Source organism: Mauremys reevesii, linkage group 1, assembly GCF_016161935.1.
Source record: "Mauremys reevesii isolate NIE-2019 linkage group 1, ASM1616193v1, whole genome shotgun sequence".
Taxonomy (NCBI): domain Eukaryota; kingdom Metazoa; phylum Chordata; order Testudines; family Geoemydidae; genus Mauremys; species Mauremys reevesii.
In genome coordinates, this window is record NC_052623.1 from 251,546,351 (window position 1) to 251,562,253 (window position 15,903).

The window sequence follows — 15,903 nt, forward strand, 5'->3', positions numbered from 1 at the left end:
CCCAGGACTGCTTCTTCTCTACCAATAACTATTTTTGTCTTTTACCATTTTTCTGTACCTAAACAAGAGATCTGTGTAGCTCGAAAACTTGTCTCATCCACCAGCAGAAGTTGATCCAATAAAGATATTACCTCTATCTTGTCTATTTGATATCTCCTAGGTCCTTTTATATATCAGACTCCACAAAATCTTAAAGGGCGACACCACAGGACACGGTGGGCTAACTGCTATGCCCCACTACCCTTAAGGAGACAGACTATTCCGTCACAGAGATGAACATGGTTTAGTGGTTAGCAAATGGATGAGGGGGAGCATAGTCTACTGGCTAGAGTAGAGGTGGGGGAATCATGTGTATCCAGATTTTGTTCCCAACACTATCACTGACCCTGTGCATATTTAGGTATGTTATTCAGGTCAACGTTTTTTAAAGTGGCTTCTTCTTTTCAGTACCCAAACTTGACTCACTTTGGAGTCGATATTCAGAATTACTGAATAGTACACCCCCAACACCTGATGAAATAGTCTGGAGCTGCAGGTGCTAAGCATCTCTGAAAATCAGGTCATAAGTGTCTAAAATAGGGCACCTAAAAATAGAGGAGGTATTTGAAAATGTGGCCTTTAAACCCTGCATCAATTTCTTCATTTTTGTAAAATGGAGATAAGGATACTTTCGTACGTTTCAAGGTTATTATTATTTTTTTAGCTTGGTCAATAAGTGTTTACAAAATACTTTTAAATTGTCAGAAGGAAAATGCTATGGAAGTGCCAAATATTTGTGTGTGTGCTGTTCTCATATGTTTGCTGATATGTATTCATCTGAATTCAGATGTTTATCTGCCAGGATCTGTGAGTGAAATGCATGTCTCTACTCCTTTCCCTCTGTGTGCATTACCCCTCTCTCTCTCTTTTTCTCTCTGTGTGGTTTATTTGGCATTCCACAGCAGCTCCTTTGGAACTGGTGCTCAATAATACAGTGTCTCCCTAGACACTCCCTCTGCCGGCAAACTCTCATGAAGAAGATTATCATTCACATCTTTCTTTTTCTGTCTCAGACTGTTCCAGTGTCTCTTTTAGTCTCCCCTCACGAGTGTAATAAAAAACAGACTTGCAATAAGAGCTGGTCTGAAAAAAGTGTTCCTTCTCATGGAAATTTTCAACAAAGAAAACTTTTGCTTCTGCTGAAATTTTCTACGTACATTTTAATTTTTTGGCTGAAAACCAGAAAGTTTTTGGCCAAAATATTTTGACAAAAAAATTGTCTTCATGAAAAGCAGATACTTCTTACAAAAAAAATTTCTTTAATCAAAACCCTCATTTTCCTTTGAAAAACAATTTCGACAGACAGTTTTCTACTAGCCTTTCTTGCAATGGAGTTGGCCTATGTGACTCAGTACAGTAGTAGGCAGAGGCACTTTGGTGCACCCTCTTGTGGCCATATTGAGAATATACTGTCACTGTGACTTCATAAAAAAAACAGGAGTACTTGTGGCACCTTAAAGACTAACAAATTTATTTAAGCATGAGCTTTCGTGAGCTACAGCTCACCGTGAGCTGTAGCTCACGAAAGCTCATGCTTAAATAAATTTGTTAGTCTTTAAGGTGCCACAAGTACTCCTGTTTTTTTTGCGGATACAGACTAACATGGCTGCTACTCTGAAACCTGTGACTTCATAGTTTGCTACAGTACATGCTCAACTAAAAAAGTCATAACATAAACCCACCCACCCCCATTTCCCTACTCTCATTTCTAACACCATCAACAAAAAAGTTTAATCAAAACTACATTTTAAAATGCATTTGTTTTAAATGAAGGAATGAGGTTTTATAAAACCTTTTTTTTTTACACAAAACCTAAACATTGGACCCATGCAACCCAAGTCTATCACTTTAATAAATAATATCATTGTGTCATATTTCACAAAAGGGAAAATAAAGGGATTTTTTCCAAGATCACAGCGAGTTTTGCACCAAGGATAGTAGTGTCACGGGCAAGAGATTTGCTTAATTTGGAACAAATAGGACAGATACACAGAGGACCTGGGTTCTCTCTTCAGCTCAACTTGTTCTATGATGTTTGGCAACTCTCTGGTGGCCTGTGATATACAGGAAATCAGACTACGTGATCTGGTGTTCCCCTCTACCATTAAACTCTATGACTTTACGTCTCTGTGGCTCAGTTTCCCTGTCTGTAAAAGAAGGATAATTATACTTGTCCATCTTTGTGATGCATTTTCAGTTGAGGTTTGCCTCATACTGGTCATTGCTATACATTATTACATACAGCCCAGCTTCAGGACAGTGCCTGGTGTCTGACTGCACTCTTCCCTGACAACATGGAGGGAGAAAAGTGGATTTCCCTACGCTACAGGAGAGTGAATAATTTCAAGATGGGACAAGAGCTCAGTTCTTTCACGTCAACATATAAAATACATCAATGAACCCTCTTGCGTGTACGTGGCTTTGCTTTATCTCAGGCGGCTGCTGGCTTTGATAAGGCTCATATTGTCAGCAATCCCAGAGTAAGGGGACAATCTTGAAGTCACTCCAGGGCTGCCTTTATCCTGTGAGCAAATGTAACATTGTTATCCAAATGTTTATAGGGAAGTTTGGCATTATTGTTGTAATGGGGAGAATCCTCTACAAAGGCCAAAACCTGAATGCACTGAATTTCTGCAACTCAGCTGAAGTCCATGGGAGCTCGAGGTGCTCAGCACCTCTGACCAATCAGGTCATTTATTTAGTTGCCTGAAGATAGCTATCGGTGCCTAACTTTTGGCATCAAGTGTGAACATTTTGGTTATACTGCAGTGACAAGAGCTAAGCAAGGGGTAAAAGAACCACAGACCCAGATGAGGAAGCACTGACTGGACAAGCCAGACCTTTGGCAGTAACTGAGCGTGTGCACCCATGAGAGATGTAGTCCTGTCTTTGGTCCCAGTGAGACAGAAAAAAGTTGCTTGTTTGTATTTTATGCCCATTCCAAACACATACAGCTCATCACCTTTTCATACTGCACCATGCTAGTCACATCCATTTAAACAAGGGATGAAAGAGGACCCAGCAAACTATAGACTTGTCAGCCTAACTTCAATACCTGGAAAGATACTGGAACAATTTATTAAACAGTCAATTTGGAAGCACCTAAATGATAATATAATGAATAGCCAACATGGATGTATCAAGAACATACCATTTCAAACCAAACTAATTTCCTTCTTTGCTAGGGTTACTGGCCTAGTGGATAGGGGAACAGTAGCCATTAAATATCTTTATTTTAGAAAGGCTTTTGACACAGTCCCACATAACAGTCTCATAAGCAAACTAGGGAAATGTGGTCTAGATGAAATTACTGGGTGGGTGGAAAATTGGTTGAAAGACCATATTCAAAGAGTAATTATCAATGGTTCACTGTCAAACTGGACATTATCTAGTGAGGTCCTGTGTGGGGGTCCGTCCTGAGTCCGGTACCATGCATTACTTTAATTAACAATTTGGATAATGGAGCAGAGAGTATGCTTATAAAATTTGTGAATGACACCAAGTTAGGAGGGTTTGCAAGCACTTTGGAAGATAGGATTAGAATTGTGTGACTTTATCTGATAAAATATGACCATGTAGATCATTGTTTCAACCACTGTTATATATTTACAACAAATCTTGTACAAAGGTTGTAAAGTAAGGTGTCTATGGAAAGGGTATGCTTTGCTGAATATGATTACGCTATTTGTATGCATGTATCATTTTTGTACTTGAAGCTATGAGTATTGGCTCTATACCTGGATTTCAAATGTTAGTTCCTGGAGTAACACCCGCACATCATGAAGGGACTATTCAAATTAAGTGGCTCATCAAGGGACACTTAACACACAATTGACCATGAGAGATGCCCATCTACACTAAATGGACTTTCCTGTGGACGTTCCATCTGAAGTATAGGTAATAGCTTCCTGCTATGACTAAGCGAAATTGTGCATAGACATGTGGCTTGCCCATGTGACTCCAAACACCATCTTGTCACCTGTGATTTTTCACTAGCTGTGCTGAGGTCTTTGTTTGAAACAATGGATTTCCCTCCACATGGCAAAAGCTATAAAGGCCATGGAAACACCTCCATTTTGCCTCTTTCCTACTCAAACCTCTGGACTATGGACTTATACTAATGGGAGCATTCTAACCAAGGGATCGAGGACCTTCCAATGATTTGGAAGCAACCAGAGACTTGACTTAAGTCTGCAGTTTATTCCATCACTGCTACAAGCCTGATCCAAGAACTTTGCAATTATTTTATGTATTTGATTCCTTTAACCAACTTTAACTCTCACCTTTCTTTTTTCTTTTTATAAATAAACCTTTAGATTTTAGATACTAAAGGATTGGCAACAGTGTGATTTTTGGGTAAGATCTGAGATGTATAGTGACCTGTTTGTGTGGCTGGTCCTTTGGGATCAGATGAACCTTTTGTTTGGTGAGACTGTTTTTAAAGAACCACTCATCTTTAAATCCAATGTTTTTGGTGGTGATACAAAGACTGGAATGCCTAAGGAAACTGATTTTCTGACTTCGTATTAGCCAGTGTGGTGAAACAGAAGTTTACTTTTGTTGCCGGCATGGTATATCTCATGGGTGAATAACCTCCAGTTTTGGGGTATATCTACCCTATTTTGTCCTAAGTTCGGTATTCTCAGTTGTGACCCCCAAAGGCATGATCACACCTTGACAAATTGGAGGACTCGTCTGAAATCAACAAGATGCAATTCAATACAGACAAGTGCAACATGCGACATTTAGGAATGAAAAATTAAATGCACAAATACAAAATGGGGCATAAGTGTCTACACAGTAGTGCTGATTTACCAGGAAAAGTTACAAAAACTGGCCATGTTTAGTCTTGGGAAAAGAGTGAGGAGGAGCCTGATAACAGTCTCCAAATATGTTAAGGGCTGTTAATCACTGTCCTTCTTATAACTGTTCTCCTTGTCCACTGAAGGTAGGACAAGAAGTAACTGGCTTAATCTGTAGTCAGGGTGTTTTAGGTAAGATATTAAAAAACTTTCTAACTGTAAGGATAGTTAGGCACTGGAATCCAAGGGAGGTTGTGGAATCCCTGTCATTTGAGATTTTTAAGAACTGGTTAGACAAGCACCTGTCAGGGATGGTCTTCTAGGTTTACTTGGTCATGCGTAAGCACAGAGGGCTGCACTAGTTGATGTCTTGAGGTTCCTGCCAGCCTTACATTTTTATGATTTCTCACTCAAGCTTAAGGGCTCAGTACCAGATTAAAAAAGGAAATGTTTTAATTTGAAAAAAAATTGCTTTATTTGTCTCTGGGTAAGTGACTGGGAACAGATGGCTAAGCCTACTTGTGCCAGTCACTTGTTTGACAGAAGCACTGTCTTGTTTGCTTAGCTTCATTGTTCTCACATCCTTAACTCATCATTACACAAAGAAGCAATCAATGCCTAGTGTTATCCCACTGGGATGATGTGCTGCTTCCTCGAGAATGGGAAAAGAACCACAGGAGAAAACAATATAAATACAAAATACAGTTGCTTTACTCTGGCTCAGTACCCCACTGTATGGCCACCAATTTGTTTTGAGTGGACCCACTCGCTGGGTCCCACATGATTCCAGCTCAACTAGATACAGGTAGCGTCTAGTCACTATTTCTAGATCTGGGACTCCAGGATATCCCCCCAGGCTCCAACCGCTTGTCAGATGCCTTTCCTTGGACATGGGATGCCACTGTCCAGCTGCCTTAGACCTTGAAAGCAGTGTCTCTCCTGAGCTTCCTGTTCACTTACACATGCTTCCCCAAAGCTCCACCTAGGCTGTGGGCACTCTGGGCTTCTAGTGTAACCCCTCTGGAAACAAAGTGGCAGGAAAGCAAGGAACACAGGCTTAGCAAAGGAATTTCTTAACCACAGTCTTTAATCTGAAAGCACTTGAGAGTTACAGAACATTAGACATAACAAGAGTTCTCAGATGTGCCCTCCACTAGTCTGAGCTCACCCCTTCTTTTGAGTCCAAGGGTCAGCAGTGTTTCAGCATGCACAGAGTCCCTCCTGCCCTCTGTCTCCCGTCCGTACTTAAATGTGCCAATGGTCGGCCCCTCTCTGTCCTGCACAGAGCAGAAGAACCCTGTTCTTAAATATAGCCTCTGTCTCTGAGCCATGTGGACAGATGGTATAGTTACAGATCCAGCAGTCAGGTCTGTGTCCCCACCCCATGTGGGCTCATGTAGAAAAACCATTGCTTCCTGGGAGTGGGTCAATAACAAAATCAGTGGCCCTAGCTTGCAGTGTGATGGCTCTTAAGTGTAGTTCTTCAATGAGGTATTAAACACTTCTCCTGAGCTGTGCCCAGTACGCTAGGTTGCCCTCAGACAAGGTTAGCCTAGTAGTCAACATCTCTACAAAAAGAGCTCACAATTTGATACAGACATATCCTATTGTATCACAAGAGTACTCTCCTGCCAGGAGAGAGGGATCAACAGCTTACAGCACAGGGAGCTAAAATTATCACCTTCAGGCTGCAGCTGGTTCTCTCTCATAGACTTAAAGGGCCAGCTAATGGGAGAGCCTATGAGGAAAAGCTCAGATAAAGCAGTAAACTCAAAATGGGGAGTTCAGTAAGGCCATGTAGTCAGAAAATCATGAGGTGGCTGATTTTCCAGCTTTCTAAAGGCTCTGGTGGATATGGGTGAGAAACAGCCTGTGTTATCCAGAACTGCAGCCCAGCATGCTACAGATTTCAACTAGTTATATCTTTCCTTTACTCTGCTATGGTGTTAGATTATCAGGGTTGGAAGAGACCTCAGGAGATCATCTAGTCCAACCCCCTGCTCAAAGCAGGACCAATCCCCAAATGCCCCCCTCAAGGATTGAGCTCATAATGCTGGGTTTAGCAGGCCAATGCTCAAACCACTGAGCTATCCCTGCCCCCCCATGTTCTGCTGATATATTCCGATCCTTCAAAATCTTGGCTCTTTCCTTCACTTGAGATTTGCTACCATGTCACCACGCTCCCAGTGAATATTTAATTAAAGATCATCATCTCCTTCTCCCCCCTGCTTGTCTCTCACAGTCTCCCAGCCCAGTGGCCATTTGGGTCAGGGCAATGAGTCTAAACAAGCTGCAGGACTCGGAATTCAGTCAGGATGGCTGACAAAGGCAAGGGAGAGGAATTAGCTGATTGGATGTAGTAGTAGCTGGCTCTTCTCCTCTGTACTCTTTATTAAGTTAGGGGTAGCCAAAGGTGCAATCTGCAGGCTGAATGTGGCCCAGCAAGCCCTAAAATGCATCATCCCACAACTGCCTTCATGTCCACTACAAAGCTGCAGCTCACAGACTGCAAGTCCCAGCTTCTCTGACTGAGCTTGGCTAGTATCTGGTATATTTACAAGTTTACCCATCACTTCGTGCCTCTTCTGCTCCCTGTAGAGGCTGACCTACACCTACAGACCTTGTGTGTCTGTGTTTTAAAACAGCTGACAGTTCGGATGAGTGTTTCAAGAGTAGGAACATAGGAACTGCCAGACTGAATCAGACCCATAGTCCATCAAGTCTGGTAACCTGTCTCTGACAGCAGCCAGCACCAGATGCTTCAGAGGAAGGTGTGTAAGAACCCTGCTGTAGGCAGACCTGGAGTACCTTGTCCACGGGGGAATATTGCTCCCTAATCCCCCTTTAATGTAAGGTTGCTTTGTGCCTTGAAGAATGAGGGTTAAATATCCTTTCTTTCATAACTCCTGGGTTTTGTTAAGCCATATGACTAACACTGGCTATTCTTATTAATCATACAAATGTCCAATTCTTTTTTTAATCTTGCTAAATTTGTGGTTTCCCCAATTATCTTGTAGCAATGAGATCCACGGGCCAATTGTGGTGGGAGGGAGAAGGGTTTCTTTTAAATTTTCTGCCTGTCAGGTTCATGGAATGTGCCTTCTGAAAGCTTTCTAGATTTACTCCCTTGGTGGGGCTAATACTCAAGCCAGAATGGACTGGCCAGTCTGCTTAGGAATCTTACTCTCACTCTCCCTTCTACCCAGACGGGGAATCCTGGCTCAAGGAGGGACAATCCAATCAACATCAACCACTATGCAACTAAGAAGAGTGTGGCAGAAAGCATGCTGGATGTGGCGCTGTTCATGGCCAATGTCACACAACTCAAAGCAGTGCTGGAGCAGGGGGTTTCATTCCAGTATTATGCCACCCTGATATCGCTCATCAGCATCTCTCTCTTCTTCCAGGTGGTGATTGGAATTCTTCTTATCATCATTGGTAAGATATCTTCTGAACTTCTGTTTGCCTCCACTGTCAGCAGCAATCAGGGTCATGAAAGGAGGAATGGGGTGGCTGGTGCAAAAACCCACATTATTTCTCCTTCAAATTAGAGAATCTACCAGCAAATGCATTTCTTCCTTCTCCATCTTAGCCTCGAGCTTTATCACTCCTTCACTCCTCTGCTTTCCCATCACTGCACCCCTGTACTAGGGATGGGGAATTGTTTCTGCCATCTCCCCACACTGCACCCCTTCATGTTGCACTCCCCCAGCATGACCTGCACCACATCCTTGCACTCTGCCCTCGTCCATACTGTCCCTGGCTTGTGGCCTAACAGAATGATTCAGCCTGCAGTTCTATCCAACCCTCATTTAATTGATCCCAAACCTGTCCTTGTGCTGTGTGTACAAGAGCTAACTGGGGTCCCTAGTGTTTCAGCTGGTCCTAGACATGTGCCCAAAGGCCCCCTGCTGTTGTGGTTTGTAGTGGTTCTGTGGTCCTCCTCCCTGTCAGACTCAGAGGGAGGCCACCCTGCCTCACAACATCAAACAACAAGCAGTCAATTAGCAGACCAGGGCTCTGGCCCTCTGGTCAGGGCAGAGTAACAGGGACTCTGTAGTCCAAGAGACAATTTACACAGTCTGTAGGTCTGGCCCTCTGGGCAGGGCAGAGCAATGAGCAGTCTTTAGCCAAAGCCTCCTGGCTTGGGTAGACAGCAATTAACACCTGGGGCTCAGTCTTTAGCTTTAGCTTCAGACTTCAGGCTGGAGCAGACAGCAGTCACAGTCTAGGGCAGAGATCCCCAAACTGTGGGGCACACTCCCCTAGGTGGTGCAGAGGAACGTTCAGAGAGCGTAGCTGGCCCGGGCCAGCCCCCCTGGGGGGCAGGGAAGAGCACCACCCAGCCCCTCCCTGCCACCAGCTCTGCTCCAACCCTGGCCCAACTCCTGTCCCTGCGCCTGGCCCCCGTCTCCAGCCTCAGCCTCAGCCGCAGATCCACACCCAGCCACAGGCCCAGCTGCCAGCCCCCACTGCAGGCTGGCTGTGGCTCTTCTTCTGCCTTGGCCACGTCCACATCCCCGCTCTCAAACTCACCCTCAGCTGCAGCTGCAGCCCCCTTACCCCGTCCATGCCCCACCCCCCAAAGCTGCAGGCCCTGCTCCCGGTCTGGGGGGTTGCGAACAGGGGCAAGGGGGGGGGCACGACCCTGAAAAGTTTGGGGACCACTGGTCTAGGGGCTTTCAGCCCCCTGGCTGGGACAAGCCACAAACAGGGCACAGGCCTGCTAGCCTAAGGTAGTAGGCCACCTCCCCAGGGGTGGTTTTAGCAGCAGGGGGTAGGGATACCCAGGCTCACACTGCTCCACCAGGTCCCACCCCCAAGGCCCTAACAGTGTCGGTGATCCCGCCACCTGGTCAGCGGGGAAGTCACCAAAACACACTGACTCATTTCCCAGCAAAACAACTGGACTAAAGTCTGGTTCCCCTGGGCTACTTCCTACCACCCATCCTTGGCGTGGCTCCATAGTCCATGGGTCCTCAGGCTCCTCAGGGTAAATGGAGGATGGCAGTCCCAGCAACTCCTGTCCACAGTCAGTCTCCTCCAGGGGCAGGGCACTGCACAGCTCGGTCCCTGGTCCAGAGTTCAGCAGCAAGGTACAGCAACTGAGCTGAAGGGCCCGTCTTGTCCCGCCCCCCTGCTGCCGGCACAGGAGGCAGGACTGTCTTGACTTTGCTCACCAGGGGCATGGAGCAGTTCCTCCCCCTCAGGCTCAGAGGGAGGCCACTCTGCCTCACTACAGGGTGCCTGCTCTGTCAGCACATGTGTCTCCAGAGCCTCCCACACCTGCTCTGGCCCCCTTCTCCACACACCCACTTTGAAGGAGGAGCCAGCTCTCCCTAAGCACCTTTCCCCTCCCACTGCCACCTCATCCAGTGCCCTCACTTGTGGAACCCTTTCCTGACCCTCATTGACAAGCACACCAGTGCCTCTATCATGTGTCTAAAAGCCTCCCATTGCCTCCTCCCATGATACCAAGAGCCCTTCCTCTGCACCTCTGGGCTGGCTATGCTAGAAAGTTAGGTTGACCCTGCTAGGTCACTCAGGGGTGTGAAAATTTTGCAGATTTACCACAATAACAGGAACCCCCCTTCTGTCACTGTAATAAGAGTCTACACTACAGCGCTGCAGCAGCACAGCGGCAGCTATGCTGCTCTAGTGTTTCTAGCTTAGACATAGTCTTACTTGGCAAAAGTCTCCACAGACCCCATCAGGCCTGGAGCCGCCCTTCAGCTGATAAACAAAGGCCTGTCATTGTCAGCACTTGTGTGTGCTCCTGTTTGGCGCTGTAAGGAATGACAGTGGAGCATGAGCCTGGACTATAGACAAAGGTAACTCCCTTGTTATTTACGTAGGGCCTGATTGTCAGATTGATGTCATCGGGAGCTGTGGGTGCGCTTCAGAAAACAGGGCCCCTCTTGGTAACTTGCACTGTTCTGCCCCCTCGCCCCCCACTCACAAACCCTGTACTATAGTATTAATAAAATCATCCTCTCAGCTCCAATCCCTGGGACAACTTGCTGCCACTACCTCTCATGTGTTCAGCAGTCTGACCAGGACACAGTTCCTTTAGGCCAGGGTTTCTCAAACAGGGGTCGCCGCTTGTGTAGGGAAAGCCCCTGGCGGGCTGGGCCGGTGTGTTTACCTGCCCCGTCCGCAGGTCTGGCCAATCGCGGCTCCCACTGGCCGCGGATCACTGCTCCAGGCCAATGGGAGCTGCTGGAAGCAGCGGCCAGTAAGTCCCTCGGCCCGTGCCACTTCCTGCAGCTCCCATTGGTCTGGACTAGCGATCCGCAGCCAGTGGGAGCCACGATCGGCTGAACCTGCGGACGGGGCAGGTAAACACACTGGCCTGGCCCGCCAGGAGCTTTCCCTACACAAACAGCGACCCCTGTTTGAAAAACCCTGCTTTAGGCCATAAGGCTTTGAGCCAGTTTTCAATTCTCCCTTTGTTTTGTGCTGTGTCTCAGCTCGGCTGAACCTGAATGATGTGTCAAAGCAGCATCGCCTGAACGTGCTCAATAACACTGCCACGGCTCTGATCTTCATCACTGTCATCCTCAACATCTTCATCACTGGCTTTGGCGTGCAGAAGACTGGTCTCTACCCTACCAGGAGACGTTACTGAGGCTTGGAGCGCAAGGGAATCAGGTAATGAAGGGATGAGGGTCCACTACCACCCACCTTTGGAAGGGTCAACTGCTTCGGCTGTCAAAGGGTCTCAGAAATCATCAATGCTGTTGTGGAAGGGAAGGTAGGGGACAACCCTACACATACACACATGGCTCCTTTTGTGCATAGTGTTGTCCCTTGGGAAGCCTGGGCCGTGTGACATGATCTCTCAGGAAAAGGAATTTCCTTGCTCCATCTCTAAAGCAAGGATGTCATGAGTCCACATTTATGGGATTCATCAGATAGCTGGTAGCAGCAGTTGGTGTCCAGCAGATAGCAAATCCCAACCTGGATCATGATAGGCACTATGAGAGGGGAGTCAGACAGTGGAAAGGAGGGTGTGCCAGGTATGTGGGAAAGCACCTGGTTCCCAAGAGCTATTCAGGCAGTGGGAGAGATCAGAAGAGGGACCAATGCTGGCAAGGGTGGTGGAAGGAAAGAGAGGCAGTAGGGAGGGAGCTTTTCAAAATGGCCACTGCTATGTGGTGGTGGTGGTGGCCATTTTAAGAATCTGATTTTTGACCTTTATTCCTGGATGAGAGTCATGTGACTAGGAGCAGGGGCAGCTCTGGGGATTTTGCCGCCCCAAGCATGGCAGGCAGGCTGCCTCCGGCGGTTTGCCTGCGGAGGGTCCGCTGGTCCCGTAGCTTCGGCAGACCTCCCACAGGCACGCCTACAGGAGATCCACCGAAGCCGCGGGACCAGGGGACCCTCCGCAGGCAAGCCACGGAAGGCAGCCTGCCTGCCCCCCTCTCAGCGCCGGCAGAGCGCCCCCCTTGGTTTGCCGCCCCAAGCTCGTGCTTGGCGTCCTGGGGCCTGGAGCCGCCCCTGACTAGGAGTCCAGACAAATGTCTGGGTTTCCAAATCAAATCCAAACCAGGGATCACAGCTTTAAATTAGAGTGGGCTCTCAAGCCTGAGAGGGAACTAATGGCTTGTAGCTCTTGCCTTAATGGTTCCCACCAATAGGGTGACCATATTTGCCTATACTGAATATGGGACACCTGGTAAAATTACTTGTATTCAAGTGAGTTCAATGGCAATCAATCGTACAAACGTTCAAATTAACATTAAGTTGACTGAGCCCCTGTTAAAAAGAAATGCTGTTTAGTTGGATTCTTTTTATTTACCTTCTTATCTTTAAGGCTTTAGGGCGCACATGGGGAGGGGTAACACACACACACCTCCCCCGCCACACACACACATAGGGAGAGGTTACACACAAAACACACACGCACACACACACCTCTATCATACAGGGTGTGTGTGTGTGTGACTGACCGACCTGACCCTCCCTGCCCGGTGCTCTCCGCCCTCCATGCCTGGCTGGGCCCCCGGGACAGACCCGCCTCTCCTGGTACCTGGCATTCTGTCATCCCAAGGCAACACGTGGGCAGAGGGCATGCAGGGTCACATGCCTTCCCGCCCCAGATGTCTGCCAGGGCTCACACCAGAATGTGGCCAGCAGCAGCCTTTCGGCACTGTGCGAGAGGGAAGGGACAGGAGCTGGTTCCAGCTGCATGGGAGGAGGAGGAGGCATGACCTGGTCTGTGTCTTTGCAGAGCTACTCTTCTCCCCCCCTCCCCCCATGTGTGGCTGGAAGCAGCTTGTCCCTTCCTGCCTGCACAGTGTTGAAAGGCAGCTAACACCTCCCGGCTGGCCACCGATATAACCCAGCTGCCTCCTGTCCCTGCACTACAGGGTGGGCAGGAAGGGGTTAAGCCCAAAGGATGCATTATGCACCAGGGCCCAAGGAACCTGGCTGCAGGGGCTTCAGCGAACCAAGCCAGAGAGGTGGATCAGCAGGGGAGGGTATGTAGGAGACAGAGCAGCCCTACGTTCCCTGGGGACAGGGCCCAGGGAGGGGCGGAGGTGGGAGGCGCAGGTGAAGAGGGTGCTACGCCCCTGCCCCAGGGGCTGCTGTGGACCCTGCAGGTTTGGGGCAACAGGCTGAAAATTGCTCCCATGCCGCTCCAGAGCTTAGCTGAAGGGCAGAGAGGCTTCCCCGTGCCAGTGCTGTGCGGGGCTTTGGCACATGCAGGGCTCGGCTCCTCCTGGCCAGTGCCCCAGGCACGAGGGTCTTGGGCTTTTCCAGGTTGCCAGCCCAGCCAGAGGCAATTGGGGAAGGAAGGAGCCTGCTTGCCAGGCTGCTAGTGAGCTGAGTCCTGGGACACTTGCAGGAGGGCTTAAATACGGGATTGTCCCTTTAAAAATTGGATATCTGGTCACCCAACCCCCAAGGATGCTGGGGCAATGGCCAGCAGGAGTGTCCCATGGAAATTTGGATTGGAGAGGGAGGTGGGATCCTGGATTCAGTGCAGAGGCACAAGGCTTCCATGAAGATGGCACTCGCTTTGGAGTTGTGAAATCTGTGGGATTTAGGGGCTGAACACCATATTTATTACGGCAGCAATTACTTCCCCTTTGAGTGTGATAGAGAACAACCCCTACACAGGGAACCATACAACATTTTTAACTCCCCTCTCTGGGTTTTACTTCCATAGAATCAGTCAGGACTGGTTCATAGAATGCTTTGAGATTCTTCAGCTTGAAAAGCATGAAATAGCATTGTAAGACCTCTAAATGCTACCATAAGCCCTGATCCTGCAACACTTATGCGCATGTTAACTACAAGCACAGAAGTCATCCTACTGGACTAGAATGATGCAGTGCTAGAAGAGACGGGGATAGAGTGATCACCGTTGCTGGATGGAAATAAGGGAAAACTAAATGAAAACTAAGGAACGATGCTTTATTTTAAGGGACATTTTAGGGAAACTGCCATTTCCCTTACCATAACACGTATTTTCTTTCAAGGGTATGTTTCTACTGCCTTCAAGTTTACGATACAATTATCATAAGCTTCAATGTTTAAAATGGTCACAGGACATCCTTTAAAATAAGGGACAGGCAGTCACCCTAGCTGGGGATCCAGTATGAATTAAGGAAACTACTTAGGGCAAATAGCATGAAAAAAATGTTACAATGGTGGCATGCTTTCTTAGAATGGCCCTGTAGATGGGGTGGGGGGTAAGTGGGGGAAATGGATTGTGATAGGTAACACAGGCAGAGAGTAGAGGGAAAGCTGTCCTGGGATCCTGCTTATGAATCTTCTATGAAATACTTGCTGACCTGAGGAACCTAGTGGATTCTTATCTTGCATCTTTTGTTTTTCTTGCAGGTTGTGTGTGTGGCACCAGCTTTAGGGTCCCTTCTTTCAATTTTTTTTTACTGACCTCAGCAGAATCCTACCAGCTGAGTGGAGACAGAGAACTGAATTACTCTTTAAAAATTGTTTGCAAAGTATTTTATGCAGGTTGTTTGTATAAAGCATGTGTAGCTTTGCAGGAATGAAATTTCCATTGATTTTTTTCAACGCTAGTGCAAGCTGTGCAGTGATTTCTAGAGAGCTTCACAATAAGTTGCAAAAAAGCATTTTCCAAACATGCTCCTGTGCATAGGTAACAACAAACTTTTCTCTGATTTTAATTCTCTGCTTCTCATATTCAGTATTAACTAATTTTCTACAGGGGGCTGAGTTCCAGGCTGAGTTATATTTATTTGGTAAGCAAAACTAACCATACCGTGTCCAGATATTTTGTAACTGGCAACATTTAAAGTAACACTATGGGTACGTCTATACTTACTGTCCGGGTCGGCGGCTAGCGTTCGACTTCTCGGAGTTCAATATATCGCGTCTCATCTAGACGCGATATATCGAACTCCAAACGCGCTCCCGTCGACTCCGGAACTCCACCACCGCGAACGGCGGTGGTGGAGTCGACGGGGGAGCCGCGGACTTCGATCCCGCGGCGTCTGGACGGGTGAGTACTTCGAACTAAGGTAGTTCAAGTTCAGCTACGCTATTCGCGTAGCTGAACTTGCGTACCTTAGTTTGACCCCCCAGTGTAGACCAGGCCTATCAAACAGTTTATGTCTCAAATATAGGTTGGTTGGTTGTTTTTGTGGGAGGAAAGGAGCGGGTGAGTGTGTTATGACGACTAATAGGAATAAAAATGTTTTCTTCAAGGTTGCTTAAAAAAAAAATCAAATGAGATGTTTTTTGAAAACCATTGAACATTCCTCTGCAGTGCAGGAAACCTAAACCCCACAGCAAATAGATACTTATGCTTAGATACCACCACAAGGACCTTGTTAGAAATCCTCTATGGATAACATGGGGGTACTGTAGGAGAAATAGGAAATGAAGCTGACTAAACACAGAAAGTGAAACAGACCAGTCTAGCTTCACTTGTCTACATTAACTGAGGTGCAAAAAGTAAACAAACAGCATATACATGTTCAAGAGCAAACTGGGTTTAAACTTTTTTTTGGTGTTATAATTAAAGGTTATCAGTAACAGGTATGCTGTTAAATACATGATTTTTATC

The 15,903-nt window shown here is 47.0% G+C and overlaps 1 protein-coding gene across 12 annotated transcripts in view; it reads left to right on the forward strand.

The window, feature by feature from the left end:
• Positions 1-15,263, forward strand: part of NINJ2 (ninjurin 2) — an 86,578-nt gene extending 71,315 nt beyond the window's left edge. For 10 of the 12 annotated variants that reach the window (XM_039514238.1, XM_039514323.1, XM_039514676.1 and 7 more), the window contains 3 exons: positions 8,048-8,279; positions 11,312-11,492; positions 14,694-15,263. In XM_039514238.1, coding sequence (XP_039370172.1) covers positions 8,048-8,279; positions 11,312-11,469 — 390 coding nt within the window. In that variant the 3' untranslated portion in view covers positions 11,470-11,492; positions 14,694-15,263. Of the gene's footprint in view, positions 1-7,486; positions 7,613-8,047; positions 8,280-11,311; positions 11,493-14,693 lie in introns of those variants that run through there. The other 2 variants (XM_039514586.1, XR_005591267.1) reach the window with 2 other exon arrangements.
• Positions 15,264-15,903: the final 640 nt, after the last annotated feature.